The 19371-nt window shown below is 42.0% G+C and overlaps 1 protein-coding gene across 17 annotated transcripts in view; it reads left to right on the top strand.

Moving 5' to 3' along the window:
• Positions 1-19371, top strand: part of DOCK9 (dedicator of cytokinesis 9) — a 331662-nt gene that overhangs the window by 251128 nt on the left and 61163 nt on the right. For 5 of the 17 annotated variants that reach the window (XM_048854041.2, XM_048854079.2, XM_048854018.2 and 2 more), the window contains exons 37-38: positions 4274-4321; positions 7509-7552. In XM_048854041.2, coding sequence (XP_048709998.1) covers positions 4274-4321; positions 7509-7552 — 92 coding nt within the window. Of the gene's footprint in view, positions 1-4273; positions 4322-6295; positions 6335-6792; positions 6930-7508; positions 7553-19371 lie in introns of all 17 variants that reach the window. The other 12 variants (XM_075129522.1, XM_048853959.2, XM_048853930.2 and 9 more) reach the window with 3 other exon arrangements.

The following is a 19371-nucleotide window of genomic DNA, read 5'->3' as shown; positions in this document are numbered from 1 at the left end:
GTCAACAGTGTGCCCTTGTTGCCAAGAAGGCTAAAGGCATTTTGGGCTGTATAAGTAGGAGCATTGCCAGCAGATTGAGGGACGTGATCGTTCCCCTCTATTTGACATTGGTGAGGCCTCATCTGGAGTACTGTGTCCAGTTTTGGGCCCCACACTACAAGAAGGATGTGGAAAAATTGGAAAACGTCCAGCGGAGTGCAACAAAAATGCTTAGGGGACTGGAACACATGACTTATGAGGAGAGGCTGAGGGAACTGGTATTGTTTAGTCTGCGGACGAGAAGAATGAGGGGGGATTTGATAGCTGCTTTCAGCTACCTGAAAGGGGGTTCCAAAGAGGATGGATCTAGACTGTTCTCAGTGGTAGCTGGTAACAGAACAGGGAGTAATGGTCTCAAGTTGCAGTGGGGGAGGTTTAGGTTGGATATTAGGAAAAACTTTTTCACTAGGAGGGTGGTGAAACACTGGAATGCGTTACCTAGGGAGGTGGTGGAATCTCCTTCCTTAGAAGTTTTTAAGGTCAGGCTTGACAAAGGCCTGTCTGGGCTGATTTAGTTGGGGATTGGTCCTGCTTTGAGCAGGGGGTTGGACTAGATGACCTCCTGAGGTCACTTCCAACCCTGATATTTAACGATATTCTATGATTCTGATCTCAGTTGCCACATTATCAAAAGAGGTTCCATTCTCCATCCCAACTATAGTATAAAGGAAGCAATTAGGAGAAGGAACAAAGTTCTCGAGCCATGTTTCAGGGTATTAATATGCTTAACGTTGGGGATGGTTTCATACTCCCCTTGAACTGGTGGGGGAACATGGCACACGCTGGGCCCACCTCCCCCATTGCTAATTGCACCTACCTGATGATGATGTTTATCCTGTTTATTACGGTAGTGCCTAAGGACCCTACACCAAGAATGAGACTCCATTATACTAGTCCATTTACAAATATAGAGTCATAGATAGTTCCTGCCCCAAAATTGTACATCCAAACAGACAAGACAGGCACAGAGCTGTGAAAAAGGCTATGACTCACAAGCAGAGTGAACAATGTGATGATGGCAAATGTCATAGTCCAGGATTTATTTTTTTGAGAGAAAGAGTTAGGAGGGGATGAATTAAATGGTAAGAAAAGTGAAGGGAAAGAGGACATGAAAGCTTCAAGTTGTGAGGAGGACAAGAAAGAAAAAAGTAAGAGCAGATATGGAATAAAGCTGAGGTGAAGAGACTGTGAGAGAAAGGATTAGGGCAAACAGCCAATCAGCACAGGACAGAGAAAGCCCAGTCTGAACTTTAGAAACTTCTGTAAATCATAGAATATTAGGGTTGGATGAGACTTCAGAGGTCATCTAGTCCAACCCCCTGCTCAAAGCAGGACCAACACCAACTAAATCACCCCAGCCAGGGCTTTGTCAAGCTGGGCCTTAAAAACCTCTAAGGATGGAGAGTCCACCACCTCCTTAGGTAGCCCATTCCAGTGATTCACCACCCTCCTAGTGAAACAGTGTTTCTAACCTAGACCTCTCCCACAGCAACTTGAGACCATTGCTTCTTGTTCTGTCATCTGCCACCACTGAGAACAGCCGAGCTCCATCCTCTTTGGAACCCCCTTCAGGATGTCCTAAGGTCCCTGTTTTGGCTCCTATCAGCGAGAGTTTCTAGCTGGTTCTGCCCTGCAATTTCCCGCCAAGGCCATATGGGTGAAAGAGTGGCACCACCTGGGTCCTAGTTTCCACAGACTCGGGGGGAGGTCTCCCCTGCATGCTTCTGGGTCCAATGGCTACTGCGCGGAGTGGTGACTCCAGTTGGGCCCCGTTTTACCATCTCTCACCCAACGTAGCGATTCCTGGTTTGGCTGCTTCTGTAACTGTTCCTACTAACTGGAGTCTGGCTGATTCCTTGCAGTTTTTCCCACATTGCTGGTAGCATCTTTCTGATGTCTTTTGCCCTTACTAGTAAACCTGCAAACCAGCTTTCAGTGCAGATTTGCACTTTTCTGAAGAGCAAATTAAAATAGTCTTGAGAGAGACAGAGACTATAGCTTTGAAAGTGAACCATTTTCTTGAGGTTTGAAAAAGGTTTTATTTAAATTCTCCTTTGCACAATTTTTTCTCATGTATCTGTATATTCTTGTTTCAATCCAAAGCACGAGCATCCCCAAATATAGGCTGTTCTCACAGTATTTCTTGCTTGACCTAAAACAAAGAAGTATTTAAAATCTTCAAGAAAGCCTATGTACATATAATAAACATCTTAATACCAAGATGGTCATTTGAACAAAAAATCCAAGCCGTTTAAGATATGTAGATATCACTAGCTATAATCAAACCTGAAAAGCAGCTTCCCTTTTCAAGACCCACCGTTGCCACAGCATCTTTAAAAAATTAGGCAATTAATGATGGCTAAGTGGTGGAGCAGATAGGGATTGTTGAGGTTTATTTTAGCTTTTAGTAACAATTTAAAAATAAAATTATATATAAAATTGTATATATTTAGTTATCACTTTTCCTGTGTCCTTAGAAAGTAATTTTTCTCAGGGCTTGTCTACACTACCACTTAAGTCGATGTAACTCGTGTCACTCGGGTGTGAAAAAGCCACCCCCGAGCGACACAAATTACATCAATTTAAAGCAATGTCCTGCTCTCCCATTGCCTTAGCTTCCACCGCTTGTTGACATAGCTTTCGCCCCTCATCTTCACCAGACACGACATAGCTTCACCATAGCTGACATAGCTTTCACTTCTCATCTTCACCAGATGCGCTACAGCAGCGCAGCTGCGCCTATGTAGTGTGGTAGTGTAGACTAGCCCTTAGACCAGGGTGGGCAAACTTTTTGGCCCGAGGGCCACATCTGGGTATGGCAATTGTATGGTGGGCCATGAATGCTCACGAAATTGGGGGTTGGGGTGCGGGAGGGGGTAAGAGCTTCAGGGTGGGGCCAGAAATGAGGAGTTCAGGATGCAGGAGGTGCCTCTGGACTGGAGCAGGAGGTTAGGGTGCGGTGGGTGGGGTGAGGGCTCTGGCTGGGGGTACAGGTTCTGGGATGGGGGGTTGAGGGTGCAGGAGGGTGCTTTGGGCTGGGACCAAGGGGTTCAGAGGGTGGGAGGGGGATCAGGGCTGGGGCAGGGGGTTGGGGTGCCGGAGGGGATGAGGGGTGCAGGCTCCAGGCAGCACTTAAAACAGCTCCCGGAAGCAGCGGCATGTCCCCCCTCTGGCTCTTATACGGAGGTGCAGCCAGCCCGCTCAGTGCTGCCCCTGCAGCTCCTATGGTTCCCATTGGCCATGGTTCCCAGCCAATGGGAGCTGAAGGGGTGGCACTTGGGGTGGGGGCAGTGTGCAGAGCCCCCTGGCTGCCCCTAACCATAGGAGCTAGAGGGAGGACATGCCGCTGCTTCTGTGAGCCGCATGGACCCACAGCATGTGCAGAGTGGGGCAAGCCCCAAGCTGGAGCGCCAGAGCCGGGAAAGCCCAGGATCCCGCTCCCCTGTGGGAACTCGAGGGACAGATTAAAACGTCTGAAGGGCTGGATGTGGCCCCCGGGCGGTAGTTTGCCCACCCCTGTCTTAGACTGTAAGCTCACTGGGGAAGGGACTGTAATTTTGCCTCTTGTGTATACACATCACCTCATACAATGGGGCCCTGCTTATGATAGGTACAGCTAGACACTACTACCATATAAATATTAAATAATAAAGTTTATTTAGGATACCATGTTTTAGAAATGGCAATGAATATAATTTTCTTCTTTGATTTTTGTTTTCAATCCTTGACGCTTCCCATTTGTCATTTTTAGAAATTCTAACTTGGATCAGCCAAGATATTGAGCTCTTTGCTTTGATTCCAGGTGAAAGGATCTAGGCATGCTCTGTACCCCACTCTTGCCTCTGCCACCCCCTGCTGCTCTCTGTGTACTGCAGAGTGAGAGGAATTGCGACTCCTCGGCACACTCACTTCATGGCACACTCAGTGCAACGAGGTGGCGAACACCTGTGAGGCATGCAGCTGTCACCATGTCAACCCCACAGTCAGGAGAAGGTTAACAAAGGTGACCTGACCTGAGCCCAGCACTTGTAATTGAGTCCCATCAGGTTCAAGTTAGGTTGCAGGGCTCTCTACTTTAAGGATGGGAACAATTAAAATGGATGTTTTTCCTGACGTGCCTGTGAAGAAAGAGCTTAGCGGGACTGACAAGCAGACATAATAGATAGTTGCAGTAAACGTTTATTTAAACAGTTTTTAAATGTTGTTACAATGATTCCTAATATGTTCTCTGCAGAGTGTGCTTGCATCAGTTCCAGTACATGGGAAAACGATACATAGCCAGGTACTGTGTAGAATTTAAATTTATGGTGTTACGCTATGAGAGAATTAAAATAGTAGTATGTCCAATATCCACTGAGTTCTTGTTAAAAAGTTAATGCACAAGAATGGAGGAATTATTATGCAGTGATGCCTACCAATTTGAAGGTGAGTAATTGGATGCACAACACCTTTTTGGGTGCTATCTGAAAATATTGTTGCTATTAAAGAATATTAGAAATATACACAAAATATGCTTATAAGAAATTAATTTAATCGGTATTTACTTTTGAGGGGGATATTTTTGAAGAATAGGTTTATCTCTTAAAATGCTCATAAGATAGCTAATATTGGTCTGTGATTACACATTTTGAATAATGACAAGCATTGAAACTGTCGTAGTTGAATTCTCTTGGAAGCACTACTGTGTAGTAGTTTTACTAATTTAAATTATAATATTGTACATTTCAAAGACTGAGAATGGCATAGATCTGTAAGCACATTGATTATTGTAAAAGCGGCAAAGAGTCCTGTGGCACCTTATAGACTAACAGACGTATTGGAGCATGAGCTTTCGTGGGTGAATACCCACTTCGTCGGATGCATGATCCAACGAAGTGGGTATGCACCCACGAAAGCTCATGCTTCAATACGTCTGTTAGTCTATAAGGTGCCCCAGGACTCTGCCGCCTTTACAGATCCAGGCTAACACGGCTACCCCTCTGAAGATTGATTATTGTAATGTGTCTCATAAGCTGCCATTTTGCAATTTTTTTTCTGTTTTCTAGATTTAGATTTTTCAGTTTATAGAGCTACGTTCTAGCAGCACGTGCATGTGTGACACTCACACTGAAGCCTGTTAATCAGTGGGAAGTCAATGGGAGTTGAATGCATGTATCTGAGGTCTGAATTTATCCCAGAAACTGTATAGTATACTTCAGTATTTCTTCCACATTTTCATAAATCTCATACAAAGTATAGAGTACTTGTTCTTATATTAAAGAAGTAAGTAAGTTAACCTAATCTGTTCAGGCTTCACACTGCCTCCACCACCATGGTGTTGGAGCCACTGTGATATCATTAAACTTGTGGGGTGAAATCCTGCCATATTTAAGTCAATGGGAATTTTGCCATTGATTTTAGTGGAATCAGGATTACACTAATGGTGTTAGCATCTATATTTCCCAATGTCAGTAGCTAAATGCAGACTACTACATTAGCAGTTAACACTGGAAATAGAAATACCAAAGAGTTCAATCAGAATATACCACAAATCACAATGACTTTAAACTGAACTTTTTCAAACTTAATGATATGGGAATTTTTTTCTTACAAAAAGAAAAATAATAAACTTTCATCCTAATTTAAATATGAAAATACCCATCCACCCTATGACATGAATGCTATTTTGGGGACTTGCAAGAGGTTTGTCAATGTCTTTCTCCCTACCCACCAACAAAAATTTTTTACAAACTCAGAAAAAAATCTGTGATAAAATGGATCAATAGCTGTTTCTCAATTTAGATTGTGTCTTTAGCTGTGATTATACTGCTTTGCGCTTTAACATACTTCACAGTCTTCAGTCTTAAAAGTAACTGCTGTATAAAAATAACATTTTGACATAGCAGAGAAGACTGTTCTGCACTTTTGTCATATTGAATTATCACTTGATCTGTTCTGCATGTTAACAAACACCAAACTATTACAATCATATAAGTCTCTGGTGGTCTATGGGTTTATTGCAGTTTCACAAACAAATATAGCCTTTAAATCTGTAAAATTGATGTCACACCACAGCATGTTGTATCACAGTAAATGCATGTACTGCACAGAATAACACCAAATGAGAGAGAACTCTTATTTAAGGGAACAGGGAGAGGTGTAATTCCAGCACTGGTTTTTATTTCTCATCAGCTCTGGTGGTGGTACACAATAGGAAGTTTGTACTGATTGCTAACACAAATCACTTTTCTGTTTTCTTCACTTGATTGCTGACAAGTTTTAACAAAGTGTATGGCTCTTCTCCCTTCCTGCCTGGGTAAGATACAGGTGTTAGTGCCTAAAATTAATTCCTGCTCTTATTGCATGTGGGCTTTCCTGTTTTACCACTACACCTCTTTCTAACTTTTCCCCAAAACTTACATAATCAAAAGAAACTAGTGCATTTTTCAGTTCTGACTGTTGTCAAAACATCATTTAAATGAGCTATAATCTAAGATTAACATTGCTAAAAGCTTTGAAGTAAATTAATTATTTCAAGAGATACAGTTTGTGTGTTTTTATTTTCACACATTAGGTTTTCTAATTAAGAATTTGATGTGATCCTTTTTAAAAATGCCTATTTTTGTTTTAGCTAAACATAAAACAACAAATGGGCTGCATTGCCATTCATTCGTTAGTACTTTTTGTGCTGTAACTGCTTAACTAACTCTCCCTGTCTTGCTGCAGTTTGATATGTCTAACTTTTGCTTCTATCCCATTTCACCCATCTTGCAGGAACCAGGAGGGGTTGGGACCCATAGTTCATGATCGAAAATCTCAGACATTGCCTGTTTCCCGTAACAGAACAGGAATGATGCATGCCAGATTGCAGCAACTGAGCAGCCTGGATAACTCTCTCACTTTTAACCACAGTAAGTTTCATTACACCATAACAGTTGTCATCCTCATCCACTACCACACCAGAGGCAGGTCCCAGACCCACACCAGAGCACTTCATGGACTTTATTATTGTTCTAGATCAAACAATTAAGTGGAATTAGTTTACTGGTCTGTTCCCACTTTCTGGTAGAGCAATCAATGCTAAGTGATGACATAATGTGGAACATGGTTAACTATAGCATTACATATTTTAAAGTGGTACTTTGCAAATGTATTAGTTATGAAATATTCTAAATCATTTAAATCTGGGATTGATTCAGATTACAAACACTTAAATTTTGTGGTGCTCATTTGAAAAGGATTTATATCTTTCTTTTGAACTATATGGGTTGATTTTATTAAAAGTTCTATTTTCACCCACTTATGACCCATTATAAAAAGTATAGTTTACATGTTATAATCTGCACTTAGTTGATCATGTCTCCATGTTCTGACATCTCCTGATGAAAATATAAATTTTAGAATTTCTATGAGGAATGTAAAGTCCATGATTTAGTTTGTGTGGATGTGAAAATCTCCCAATAATGAAGTGACTTTTTCTGTGTTTTCAGTGTAAGAAAGATATCAAGTGTGCTTGGAATTTCTGTAGACAATGGTAAGACTTAATGAGGTTGAAGTCAGTTTGTGTAAGGCTGCTTTAATTGAAAACAATTTTGTATATTGCCTTTTTAAATATGCTGCTTTTAAATTTCAAATTATACAAGATGCAGAAAGAAAAGGAGTACTTGTGGCACCTTAGAGACTAACCAATTTATTTGAGCATGAGCTTTCGTGAGCTACAGCTCACTTCATCGGATGCATACTGTGGAAACTGCAGAAGACATTATATACACAGAGACCATGAAACAATACCTCCTCCCACCCCACTCTCCTGCTGGTAAGGAGGTATTGTTTCATGGTCTCTGTGTATATAATGCCTTCTGCAGTTTCCACAGTATGCATCCGACGAAGTGAGCTGTAGCTCATGGAAGCTCATGCTCAAATAAATTGGTTAGTCTCTAAGGTGCCACAAGTACTCCTTTTCTTTTTGCGAATACAGACTAACAGGGCTGTTACTCTGAAACAAGATGCAGAATATTTTTGACATGTCATTTTTCAATTTCCTACAGTTTCAAGCACCAAAGAAATTGGTCAGCTAACTTAACAAATTACAGCATTTATTCATGCAGTGTTTTGACTTGACAGAATTGCGTACAGTAAAACTATACAATCTATGCAAATTAACTATACGTAAACTGTTCTTGCACATCTGTTTCCCATAGCTTGTCTAACTGCCCCTTACATGTGCACAAAAACTCCTAGCTTATTGCCATTAATGTAAGACACCAGTTGATCCAATCCTGCAGTATTTACTCATGTAATCCCTGTGAGAACTTGAGAAAGCTAGTTCTGTATTGTAGACAATAACATAAATGTGTTACCCTACCCTTGAACCATCTTTAGCTGGTGGATTTCCATCTTTCAGTCATTTCCAGTGCAATAGAAGAGATTTATTAGCAAGAGATGAGAAAAATTTAAAAGCTCAACAAGTTATTGTTTATATATATTCCTCTCTTGGTGCATGTGTGCCCCAGAAATTGGAATCTTTTGAACAACGATACCCGTTGGCCCATACCTGCACCCTGTTTGCCCTCCCGAGGGCATAAAAGGGGTGGAGCGAGGCCAACCATCGCCACTCCTTCTAACCACAGCCTAGTCTGAGAAAGAGAATAATTAGCGGTGTCCTTACTTTAGCTATTTTTTTCCATTGTAGATTTTGTATATAGTCAGTATTTGTAGTAGGATTTAGTTTAGGATGAGTTTTGTAGGTTAGGTTTCATTTGGGTAACTTCTATATATTTTTCACTATTACCCGGTACTGGGTCTTCAGTCTTCATGACTGACCAGAAATTTCTTCAGCCATATCATTTAATGATGGCCATAATAAACGTTTGTTTGCTTAGGCATGGAACGTATTGGTAGCAAATATTCTGTTTGTTGCTTGTTTTAAAAAAAACTCAAAGAGTAAGAGAGGCTAGGCTGAAACTATTCTTTGTTATATAAATCTGACACCAACCTGAGATCCAGGTTCTCTAGATTGGTCTCCTTTGGAACAATCTTCTTCCTCTAAAAGTGCCCCAGAAGCTTCTCTGAATATGGTGCTTGCCTCTTCTATTCCTTCAGCAAATTCTCCTGTTCTGAAATCATCTGACTGGACTCATTCTGATGGGCACCCAGGACTGAGAGTCATCTTTTTACCCTCCTTACATCTAGCAAGAGGGAGACTTGCTTGTGGTTAACTTGGTGTCAGCTCCCTGACACCTTTAGTCTTTTAGCCACCCAAACAATCTCCTCAGGGCTATCCTAGCCCTTACTTTGCCATGGAAGTTATCCCAGTCCCTGAGCCCGTTCAAAGCATTCCCCTGTAATGTCCAGCCCCTTATCCACTGAACATCCACAGAAATACCAAGTCTACTGTACACACAGTTTGGTTGGTTCAGCTCTGGATCAATTCCTTATATAATACCACAGCACTGAGATCTATTTATAGTGGAAACAATCATATGTTTCTTATCAAAGATCAAGATTTAAGAGGTAGTGAGTTAGGATAATGGAAACAGAAGGGTTACATATAACACAAAATCATAACACTATTCCTAGTGACTAAACTTAGCAGGCTTACCTCCAATCTAAATAAGTTTCTCACCCAAATGTTCTTTGCAGCGTTTCAAAGAAGCCTGGTTGAGATCCCATTTTCATGAGCATAATTGCACTGCTGGATTATTTCCCAGGTGCGGGATAAAGGGGTGTCTTTTATATTCCTCAAAATTCATTGTTTGTACCTCAGAGTCAGGATGACCTCCTGTAGTATATTCTCTGGTATGCTGCCTTCCTGCTGACTTCACATCCCCTCCCAACTTTGTATGTAAATGCCTCTCCATTATGTTAACTTACAATGTTTAATTTACATGTGGACCAACGGGGATGGGTGAATAAACAGCCTTAGTCTGGCAGAAACCTTTTTGTCAACTCTGCCTTAATACAGATTTTAGGAACATATTTTTAGCACACATACATACGTAACTCCTATTGTGTATATATATAAAAATTTCACAACAATATTAGTGACCAGTGTGACCCCAACTTTCATTTAAGACCTCACTTGATATTCTTAGGAGAATCAGGATATTTTTGTATCCCCCTTGCCAGTTGTGGGGCAGTTGTGGGGGTGTTGGGGGCATTGTGGGGCGTTCCTCAGAAAGTTACCACTAAGGGTAGCTTAACCATAAATATGATCCCTCTGTTGCCCTAAAACTGTCCAGTACACATGATTTGGTACTGTTGAAAGAGCAGCTTCCTGTAAGCAGCCATACGGAGACTACAGTACTATTACTAAGGGCTTGTCTACAGAAACAGTTTGTGGAAAACAGGTGTGTGAATCGAACCCATACCAGCCTGTTGTGAACTAACTAACCATGTGGACCTTGCTAATGTGCATTAGCAGTTAGTGCGTTTTGGTCTAATCCTCTTCACACACCAGCTTGCCGCGAACAAGGCAAGCGTTAAGAATCTCAGCACTGTTCATACTGCAGGCAGTCTCAACACCACCCTTGTTGGTACTAACATTTTCTGTACCTCATCATTCAGCACTGAAGACTTGTGAACTGGAGCCTTCAATGCCAACCACAGAGGCACCAACATTTATGGTGCTAGGGGATTTGCTTGTCTCAGATTTCCCTTAATTTCCTTTGCTAGCACAGTCAGTTAAAATCCTTTTATCACTAACGGATCAATATAGAGAGATTCTTCAAGTGTGTTAAGGGATTCTGGTGTTGGGGGATGTACTGGGAAACTGTGTCACAAGTCCACCCAATTTAGGCTTACTCAATTTTTGCCTTTACTATACAATTTCAGACAGAATTATTGTCACTTATAGGATCTGAATATATATTTATTCTAGACAATAATAGCAGATGAGATAAAATAGGTAAAGGAGCTCTTCTGCCTTCAATGGTGGTCTTCATCTCCTCTGATTTTTCTGGTGTGGTCCTTCAGTCCTGTCCCTTTAGCTTCTGGTCCAGTGTTTCTCCAATTTGGGCCTTGTTCACTTAGGTCTTCTATACATTTCCAAATTCCAGACTACTTAACCTTTCTCCAATCAGCTTTTAACACATCACACATTTGGTTTTTTATGTAACCCATATATTACTCATGCGCAAGCTTCAGTTTATCCAACTTGTGTATTTCTTTGCTGTCTATGCAGGTTCTATGTTGTTTTGTACACTGTCCCTGGGTTTTCCCAGTAAAAGGCTTCTTCTTGTTTCTGTGTTTTGACTTCAAAACTTCCAGCATAACATTTTATCTTTGTTCTGTCAGAAATAACATCACTTTAAGCAGATCAGCAATTCTGTGTAAAAGAAGAATTGGCAAAATAACACTTATGCCAGCAAGGTCTTAGTCTACATGTTATCTCATCTAAACTCATTCACTATCCTTAGGTATAAATCATTAAAATATAGCTATCAATGCTTTTAATCTTACCATTTAGCAATCCTTCATTTTTATATTTTAATATTATATTCAGTATGTGTATATCAACATACCCTCTTAATCTATTTTGTGGGGTTCGAGGGAAGTTTTGGAAAAATGATGACCCGTTTCTGTCAACGTTTATTTTCTTTAAACATGCATTTTCAAAGGCCTTTTTCCTTCAAAGACCAGTTTTGTTTGTGAAACATTACCAAAAACATTATTAGAAATTTTCTTGTGTTGCATTTTGAGGAGTCTCTCAATTTTAAGCCTCTATTTAGTTGCTTTTAATGGTATCCCAACATGTGGATTCCTATCAAGTCAGCTCCCCCTATGTGAGAGGGGGATTAGAGAGGGTTTTCCTCATCTTCCTCCAATGGGATTAGAGAGGGTTCCCCATCACTTTCTCCAGCCTACTTTTCATCTAATAGAGACACTAGGGCTCAAGCTCATTATCGTAAGCATAGGGAACACAGAGATACACACTCATCCTGGTATCACCTTCTTGGTCTCCTACACAGTTTGTATCTCGTCCATATTCATGGCCATATTGGGCTTCGTGCTGTCTTCAGTTTACGTTTACACATTCTAGAACAAATCACCTTCTCCAGCTAAGTCGTCTACATCTCATGCATAACACCAGCCTTAAGTTTCTCAGTGAACAGCAAATCCACACTTCTGAGGAAGGACAGTCTCATCGCTCCTGCTGTATTGTCATCATCTTTGTCTGTCTGACTGTCTTCATCATCACCACCAGATAACTACAAGACATCTCAGGAGCCTCTGAATAGTTAGTAGAGACTCTAGAGATCCAGGTGGAAGTGATAAGTGAAACTCTCTCAAGCTTCTAGACGTATTACACACTGCTATCAGAAAGACTGGCAGTGCCAATCAACTACACACTCCTGGAACCAGCTCAGCTCTTGTGGCAAACACTGGCCACTATACCTGCTATATCATAAAAGAAAGAGAAGAGATACCAGGCCCCATTATCAGGGTTTGACTACTTCTCTGTGGATCCTGCACCAGGTTCTCTTCTAATCACAGCAGCTCATGAACATACTAAACTAAACCATATGTTTACACCAAAGGAAAAGGAGTTTAAGCAGCTGGACTTACTAGGAAGGAAGAGCTATTCCTCAGCTAGTCTTCAAATGAGAATTTCAAATTATCAAGCTCTTCTTGCAAAATATGATGACTTCTGCTGGAATAGGGTCTCTGAGTTCCTTGATGTGGTACCACAGGAATCCAGAAAATAACTGCAATCTCTGATTAATGGGGGACAGTTAGTTTTCAGAACCACATTACAAGCTGCAATACACAGCAGACACAGCAGTGTGCCTAGTGATGTAACAATGAGGTGAGTGTCTTGGCTACAATCTGCCGGTGTCCTGCATGAAATTCAGAACACTATGAGGATTTACCCCTGAAGGAGTCAGAGCTATTAAGCTTTAAAACAATGACATGTTACATACCCTATAAGACTCTAATACAAACTTTAAGATTGTTGGGAGTCTGCCTTCTCAGATGGAAAAAAAACAACACATACAGTCTCACTGAAGGCAGCTGTCTGAACCCTTTCAGTACGCCTAACACAAATCTTCTGACCCTGCTAAGAAGAAACAGTGTTTCCTCTGTCTACTTCTTCGTAACTGTTGCCAGCCAACAGGCAGCAAGTCTGATGGTCATGTCAAGAGCTCCGAACCAACCGTTATGAGTATTTTTTCCTTCCCTTACCCATTTTGGAGTACATTTATTCTTGGGAAGCCTGGAACAATATTTCAGTAGACCCAATCGGTCCTTGAAATTATCTTGACTGATTACTCTGTTTAGTTCCAGACTATCCCTACCCACAACCCACCATCCCCGACCCCTTTCACAAGAAGATTCCATAACAAATTCATTCTCTGTTGTCTTTCAGAGACATAGAAGAGGTTCCTTCCCAGTTCAGGAGAAAGGGCTTTTATCCTCATTTCTTTCTAATTCCCAAAAAAGAAAAAAAGATTGGAGGGCTATTCTGAATCTCAGAAGACTCAATACATTCATTTGAAGATTAAAATTCAGCACAGTAACTGTAGTCTGAATAATTTCTTCCCTAGATGCACAAGATTGGTTCACAGCTCTCAACCTGCAGGATATGTATTTCCATTTACCCCCAGCCCCCACAAAAAATACTTGAGTTTTATAGTGGGATCTCAACATTTTCAGTATAGAATTCATTTGGACTGTCAACAGCCCCAAGAATATTTACAAAATAACTAGGGGTTGTTGCAGCATTTCTAAGAAAGCAAAATATTTAAGTTTATTCTTACCATGATAATTGGCTGATTCAGGATTCCTCTCATCAAGTCTGAGAGAACATTCATTATACTCTCCAGCTACTCACCAATCTGGGGCTTAGAATAAAACCAGAAAAAATCTCAACTGATCCCATTATCAAAGATGGAATATATAGATGCTCTGCCGGACTCCACACAGCATCAGCTTATTTACATGAGTCCAGATTGGAGACAATGACACATCATAATTAATTACTGAACAATCCTCAGATATCAGGAAGATAATGTTTGAGTTCTGGGACACATGCCATCATGTATATTCATCAGTCCTCATGCCAGACTTCATCTTCACTGTATGTAAGGCTGTCTGAAGTCCATTTTCATGCTAAAAAGCCATCATATAGACACATTGGTGATGATTCCTCAGTATGTCCTTTCTGCAGCCCAGCATGTTGTACAATTCTTATACATATGGGCTATTCCCTTCCCATCCTCAGTTTCTGGAGCTGTTCAGAGTTGCAGCATAGCTTGTGCTAGTGACACCCCCTTCTTCTGCTTGCAGCCAGATCTTCTGCCTTCACAGCAGCAAAGTGGCGGTTTGTTACACACCTATCCTTTTCTTTTGGATTTTTTTACTTTTAGCCTCTTTTCAAGCAGTTAAAGTGTTTATATTTATCAAGCCTTCTCACCTCTTCCTGGTCCTGGATCTGAGCAGCGTAGTGGTCCCAGCCGCTTGAAGCCTCTGCTGCAGTGTCCCCTTCCACCTTTCAGACGTGGCAGAAGAGCCATACAAGCACCAGCAAAATCCAAAAGGTGCTTTGTATATGAGGCAGTTTTCTCAGGCTTGGAAAAACATAAAAAATGCATTGCCTGTACCCAGCCAGCCTACCCTATCTCTGCCAGGGCCCGGAGCTCTGAGTTGGCTAAGCATGTTGGGGCCCCAACCCCTCCCAAGTAGCTGCGACTTCACCACAGAAAAACCTGACCAGGAGAGACCGAGTAGAACAGGGAGAGGCTCTGAGGACAAAGAGGATTTCATCCAGCTGACCGAGGAGGTAAGTCCTGGGGCAACAAAAGATCATAAAGATAAGATACTTTCTGGGCTGCTGGTCCCCCAAAAAGTCCTACAGTGGGTTTTAGGATCTGGGGAGAGAAGCAGGACTGCTACACAGCTTCCCTTCCTCACACCATGAATCAGGTGATTCTCATGATACTCTGGGGTAAGTCGTGCAAAACCCAGAGTCTCCGGTTCCTAAAATGACAAAAGCAAGTGTGTCCTTCAGAAGGCAGTGATTATTATTGTTAATAAACAAGTGGGGTGAAAATTAGGAGTTAAACCCCTTCTCCTTTGCCTTCTCCCTCTGAGGGAATATTTGCTGGAGTTTATCTCATACACAGAGGGTCCATCACAATGTTCTATACTATGCTCACCACCCCTCTCATGTCCTGCAGCTTGTGTGGGCATGCAGAGAAGCCTGTTCGTCCTTGCTGTGCAGCCCTGCCTCAGGCTGCAGTCTAATGGAAATTGCCTGTTCGACTATCAGCCCAAGAATCCCTAGCTCTGCCAGGAAAAGGGGCTCAGACTTCAGGAAGCAGCAGAATGGAAATTGTGCCTTCTGATCATCAGCCATATACTTTTATCTACTCCTCTACAATGGTTACTGGTTCTCTGCAATATTGCTTCCCCCAGTGTTCATAGAGAGGAAAGCATAGCAAAGCTTGTGAGAAAATTGTGTAATATGCCACATCTCCCATTAATTAAAGACTTGTTTAATCCACCACATGGTCATTGCCTGTTGTGAATAAGTTTATCGGGTGAGGGATATATGATAGAGGACACATGGCAAACTTCATGGTTCTCAGAGAATGTGAAAAATAATTACCTTGCTTCGGACTCCAGTCAACATCAACCCAGGTTTCATTTACCACAAAGGCCGTGGAGCCTTCTGAACCAGTTTCGTGTTGGATATTAAATTTGTAATAGAAACAGACCACTATGTCAATGTGGGCAGCCATATACCATGACACACGTTGTTGAGGACTGCAAAATGACTCAGCTTTCTGGAGGTCTTCCTGCCTTGAACATCCTTGATAAGAACTCTGTGGTTTGGCTTTACTGGATTGCATACGCCAAATAATAATAGTAATCATCAGCCATAAACCCTTGCTCTCCTAGGAAAAGGGGATCAGACTCTGAAAGATTGGAAAAGGTTCTCTCTCTCCACCCCTCCACTGCTCTACAGGCTGGCTCTACATTAAAGCTTTGAGCATTTCAGGCAGAACAGAGGCATTGGAAGATTCCACTCCCCATGAAGCTGCACCAAAGGGTAAGTGCGAAGTCCATTCCCATGTTCAGAAAGCTCCAGTTGTGGTGCTCGGTTCCTCCTCCAGTACTTACTTACTAGCCAGTCTCGGGGAGCAAGCAGAGGCAGCATTTCAGGCTCCAAGGAACAGCTAACAAGCTGTTTTCACAATCGAGGTATGTGCACCAGTACTCTTCCTCTGATGTATGGTTCCCAGACCAGGATGAATAGTGTACTACCTCTCTGCTGTAAATAGCCAGAGGAAAAACTACCACATGTTTTGTTTTTTCTTTTTTTTTTAAAAAAAAACCTATAGAAATTTTCCAGGAGAGGATGCCAGTCAGTGGCCCTCAAGGAACTTCTTAATATTAATAAAAATACCTTTCCTTTCAAGCATTATTATGATGCATGTTTTCCTGTTGATTCCTCCTTTGAGGACAACGTAGGATCAAAATGAGGATACCTAAATAAACCAAATGCTAAACTAAAATGTTTGTATAAAGAAATGTCATAAATTTTGGGAGCCTAAGGTTGGTACAGCAGGAGCTCCACCAGTGAAAGGCATAGTCACAACTTCAGAAGGGGACTTCCTTCCAAGACCACATAGAACATAAGAGTGATGACACGACAATTTCAAAGCCTCAGCTTGCAGCTGTTCAGACCAAAAGTTTTTCATATATTTAGTAAAAAGCCTATTCTGTGGTAAACTAGTGGTTCATCTTCTGGCTATGTGATTTTTGTTCGGAGTGAGACATCTTGTTGTAATATGTGACGAGCAATGGATTCCAACTTGATGGCTACAAGGATGTCATGTTACATCCATGAATAGTCTTCAGTCATCCTAAATAGATATCTTGTGCATCCAAACTTACAGTTGAGAAGTTATTGGGGGAAACATTAGGGAAATCAGTAGCTGAGACTTCAGAAAGTCCTCTGCTCTCTGTCAAAGCCAGCAAAGCAATCTAGTGGGTGCTGGCAACACCCAATGGTATCCAAGAAGGGACTGTTAACCTGGCAGGGAGAAAACATTTGGAGCAGAAGCTTCCAAGGAGACCTAGATGAATTTTACTACAAAGCAATAAAATCTTTAGTATGACAAAGACTATTCCTTCTTATCCACCTTCTTTACCAGAGCCTTAACTAGTTGACTATAGTCGCAGCAAAGCATAGCTCACAAGCCACAACATACAGTGCCACAACCCAGACTTTGGATCACTTTTGAGGGCATGGCTTTGCAATAACACCAGGAAAAACTCTCTGGTTCTGTAAACAAACATAATTCACCTGGGATTGGAAATAGACACTTTGGTGATCGAGATCTACCCATCACTAGACGGATTCCACAAGAACCAGGATTTGATATCCATGCTGGACAAATGCATGAGACCAGCCATGGCTCAGTGTGTCTAGCCATTGGGCCTACATGAGTCTCCCCATGGATAAGGTCTTCTATCAGGCATCTCCAAGCCTTTCTTCTGAAAATATGGGACCGTTCCTTGGAGCGAATACAAGACCAGGTACTTGTTCCCAACCGGGTGCTGGATCCCCTAAGATGATGGACAGTCCTAGAGAATGTCCACAGAGGTCTTTCCATATTCTTTCCAGGCCAGCAGGTTCTCACAACAGACACGAGTTTGAAAGGATAAGGATCACTTCTGGGATCCAGAACAATGTAGGATATCTGAAGCTCCAGGGAAAGGAAACACAGCATGAAGCCTTTGGAGCTCACAGCTGTCAAACTACTTCCACTGAATGCCAGGTCTTCCTTGAGGGCAATCATGTCTTGATCCAACCAGGCAGCCATGGTTGCATACATAAACAACCAAGGGGGAGCGAGGAGTGTAGCTCTATGTGCAGAAGCGATGGAGACAATGGAATGGGCAGACAAGACTCTCCCTTTCCGAAAGGTGATACACACAAAAGGAGAGCTGAACATAAAGACAAACTGGCTCAGAAGATGCAAAGTCGACTAAAGCAGAAAGTCTTCACTCTGATCTCGCAAATGTTTGGGCTCCTTGATGTTGACCTGTTCTGATAGAATTGAAGCTAGAATAATTGTTGTGGTTTCTGAAGAGACCAAACATCTTTGTTCCAAGACCTGTTCCTCCACCCAGAGCTACATCATCTTCAACTGACAGCCTGGCTATTGTTAGAGTTAGCCTCACTCGGCCTATTTTCCAAAGTGATCAGGACTTTGCTGTCATCTAAGAGAATTTCCACACTAAAAAATGTACTCCATATGGACCAAGTTCAGTTCACGGTTCCAAGAGCACAGTTCAGATTCTGGGAATTCTGCCCCCCCCCCCCCGGACTTCCTTCCAGAAGGTGCGAATAAGGGCCTTCAGCCCAGCACCATAGCAAGCCAGATATCAGCCCTAAGTAGTGTGGTACTTACAGGATCTTGCGATTCCTTGGCAGAACCATCAGGTATCCAGATTTCTCAGAGCAATCAGACTGACCAGACCAGCAGTCAGACCAACTTTCCCTAAGTGGAACCTACCACTGGTATTTGAAAGCCATAGCCACCCATCTCTTTGAGACTATGACTTCTTTCATTCCACCTATGGCCACAGCATCTGACCAAGAAGCAGTAACACACTAGAAGTCAGAAGAGCACTCAAGACCTATGTCAAGCGTGCAGAATTCACAAGATCTGGCTTCCTGTTCATTTCCTTTCATCCTGAGTTGCCAAAGGCTTTAGCGTATCCAAGCGGCTCCTTACTAGATTAATCAGACTGTGCATTTCTGAGGTGTACAAGCTATCTGGCACAATTGTTCCAGAAGCAATCAAGGGGCATTCTACAAGATCCATGGCAACCTCACGGGCTAAAAGGGTGAGTGCTTCCTGTGCACAGAACTACAGAGTAGCCACATTTTCATTAACTAATGCCTCTGTGAGACACTATAAGCTGGACTTCCTTTCTCTACAGAGGCCTCCTTTGGCAGGCAGGTACTACAGGCAGTGGTCTGGACATAAGCTGGCCATTTGAGCAGTTAAAAAAAGGGTAGTGAGGGAGGGGTGTCCCCCTTGTTTCTTTTTTTCACTTTTCTATCTCTTCCTTCTCCTATTCATGGCTTCCTACTTCCCATACAAACCAGAATTGTGGGAGATGCTGGGCTGCAGAATGGAAAATTTCTTACCTGATAATTTCCTTTCTGCTAGCAGCATCTCCCACAGTTCTACCCACCTTGGATGTTTCACAGGCAAGGGTCAGCATTTTATTTGGATAGTTATCATGTAGGCCGTGGCCTATTGTACATAGTTAATTAGTTATCTCTGAAATTGTTACTAATCATTTTCCAAGAATTTTTCACAGCTTTGG

Source organism: Caretta caretta, chromosome 1, assembly GCF_965140235.1.
Source record: "Caretta caretta isolate rCarCar2 chromosome 1, rCarCar1.hap1, whole genome shotgun sequence".
In the NCBI taxonomy this organism is placed as follows: domain Eukaryota; kingdom Metazoa; phylum Chordata; order Testudines; family Cheloniidae; genus Caretta; species Caretta caretta.
Note: the sequence above shows the minus strand (reverse complement) of the source record. Positions and strands in the feature narration are given on the sequence as shown.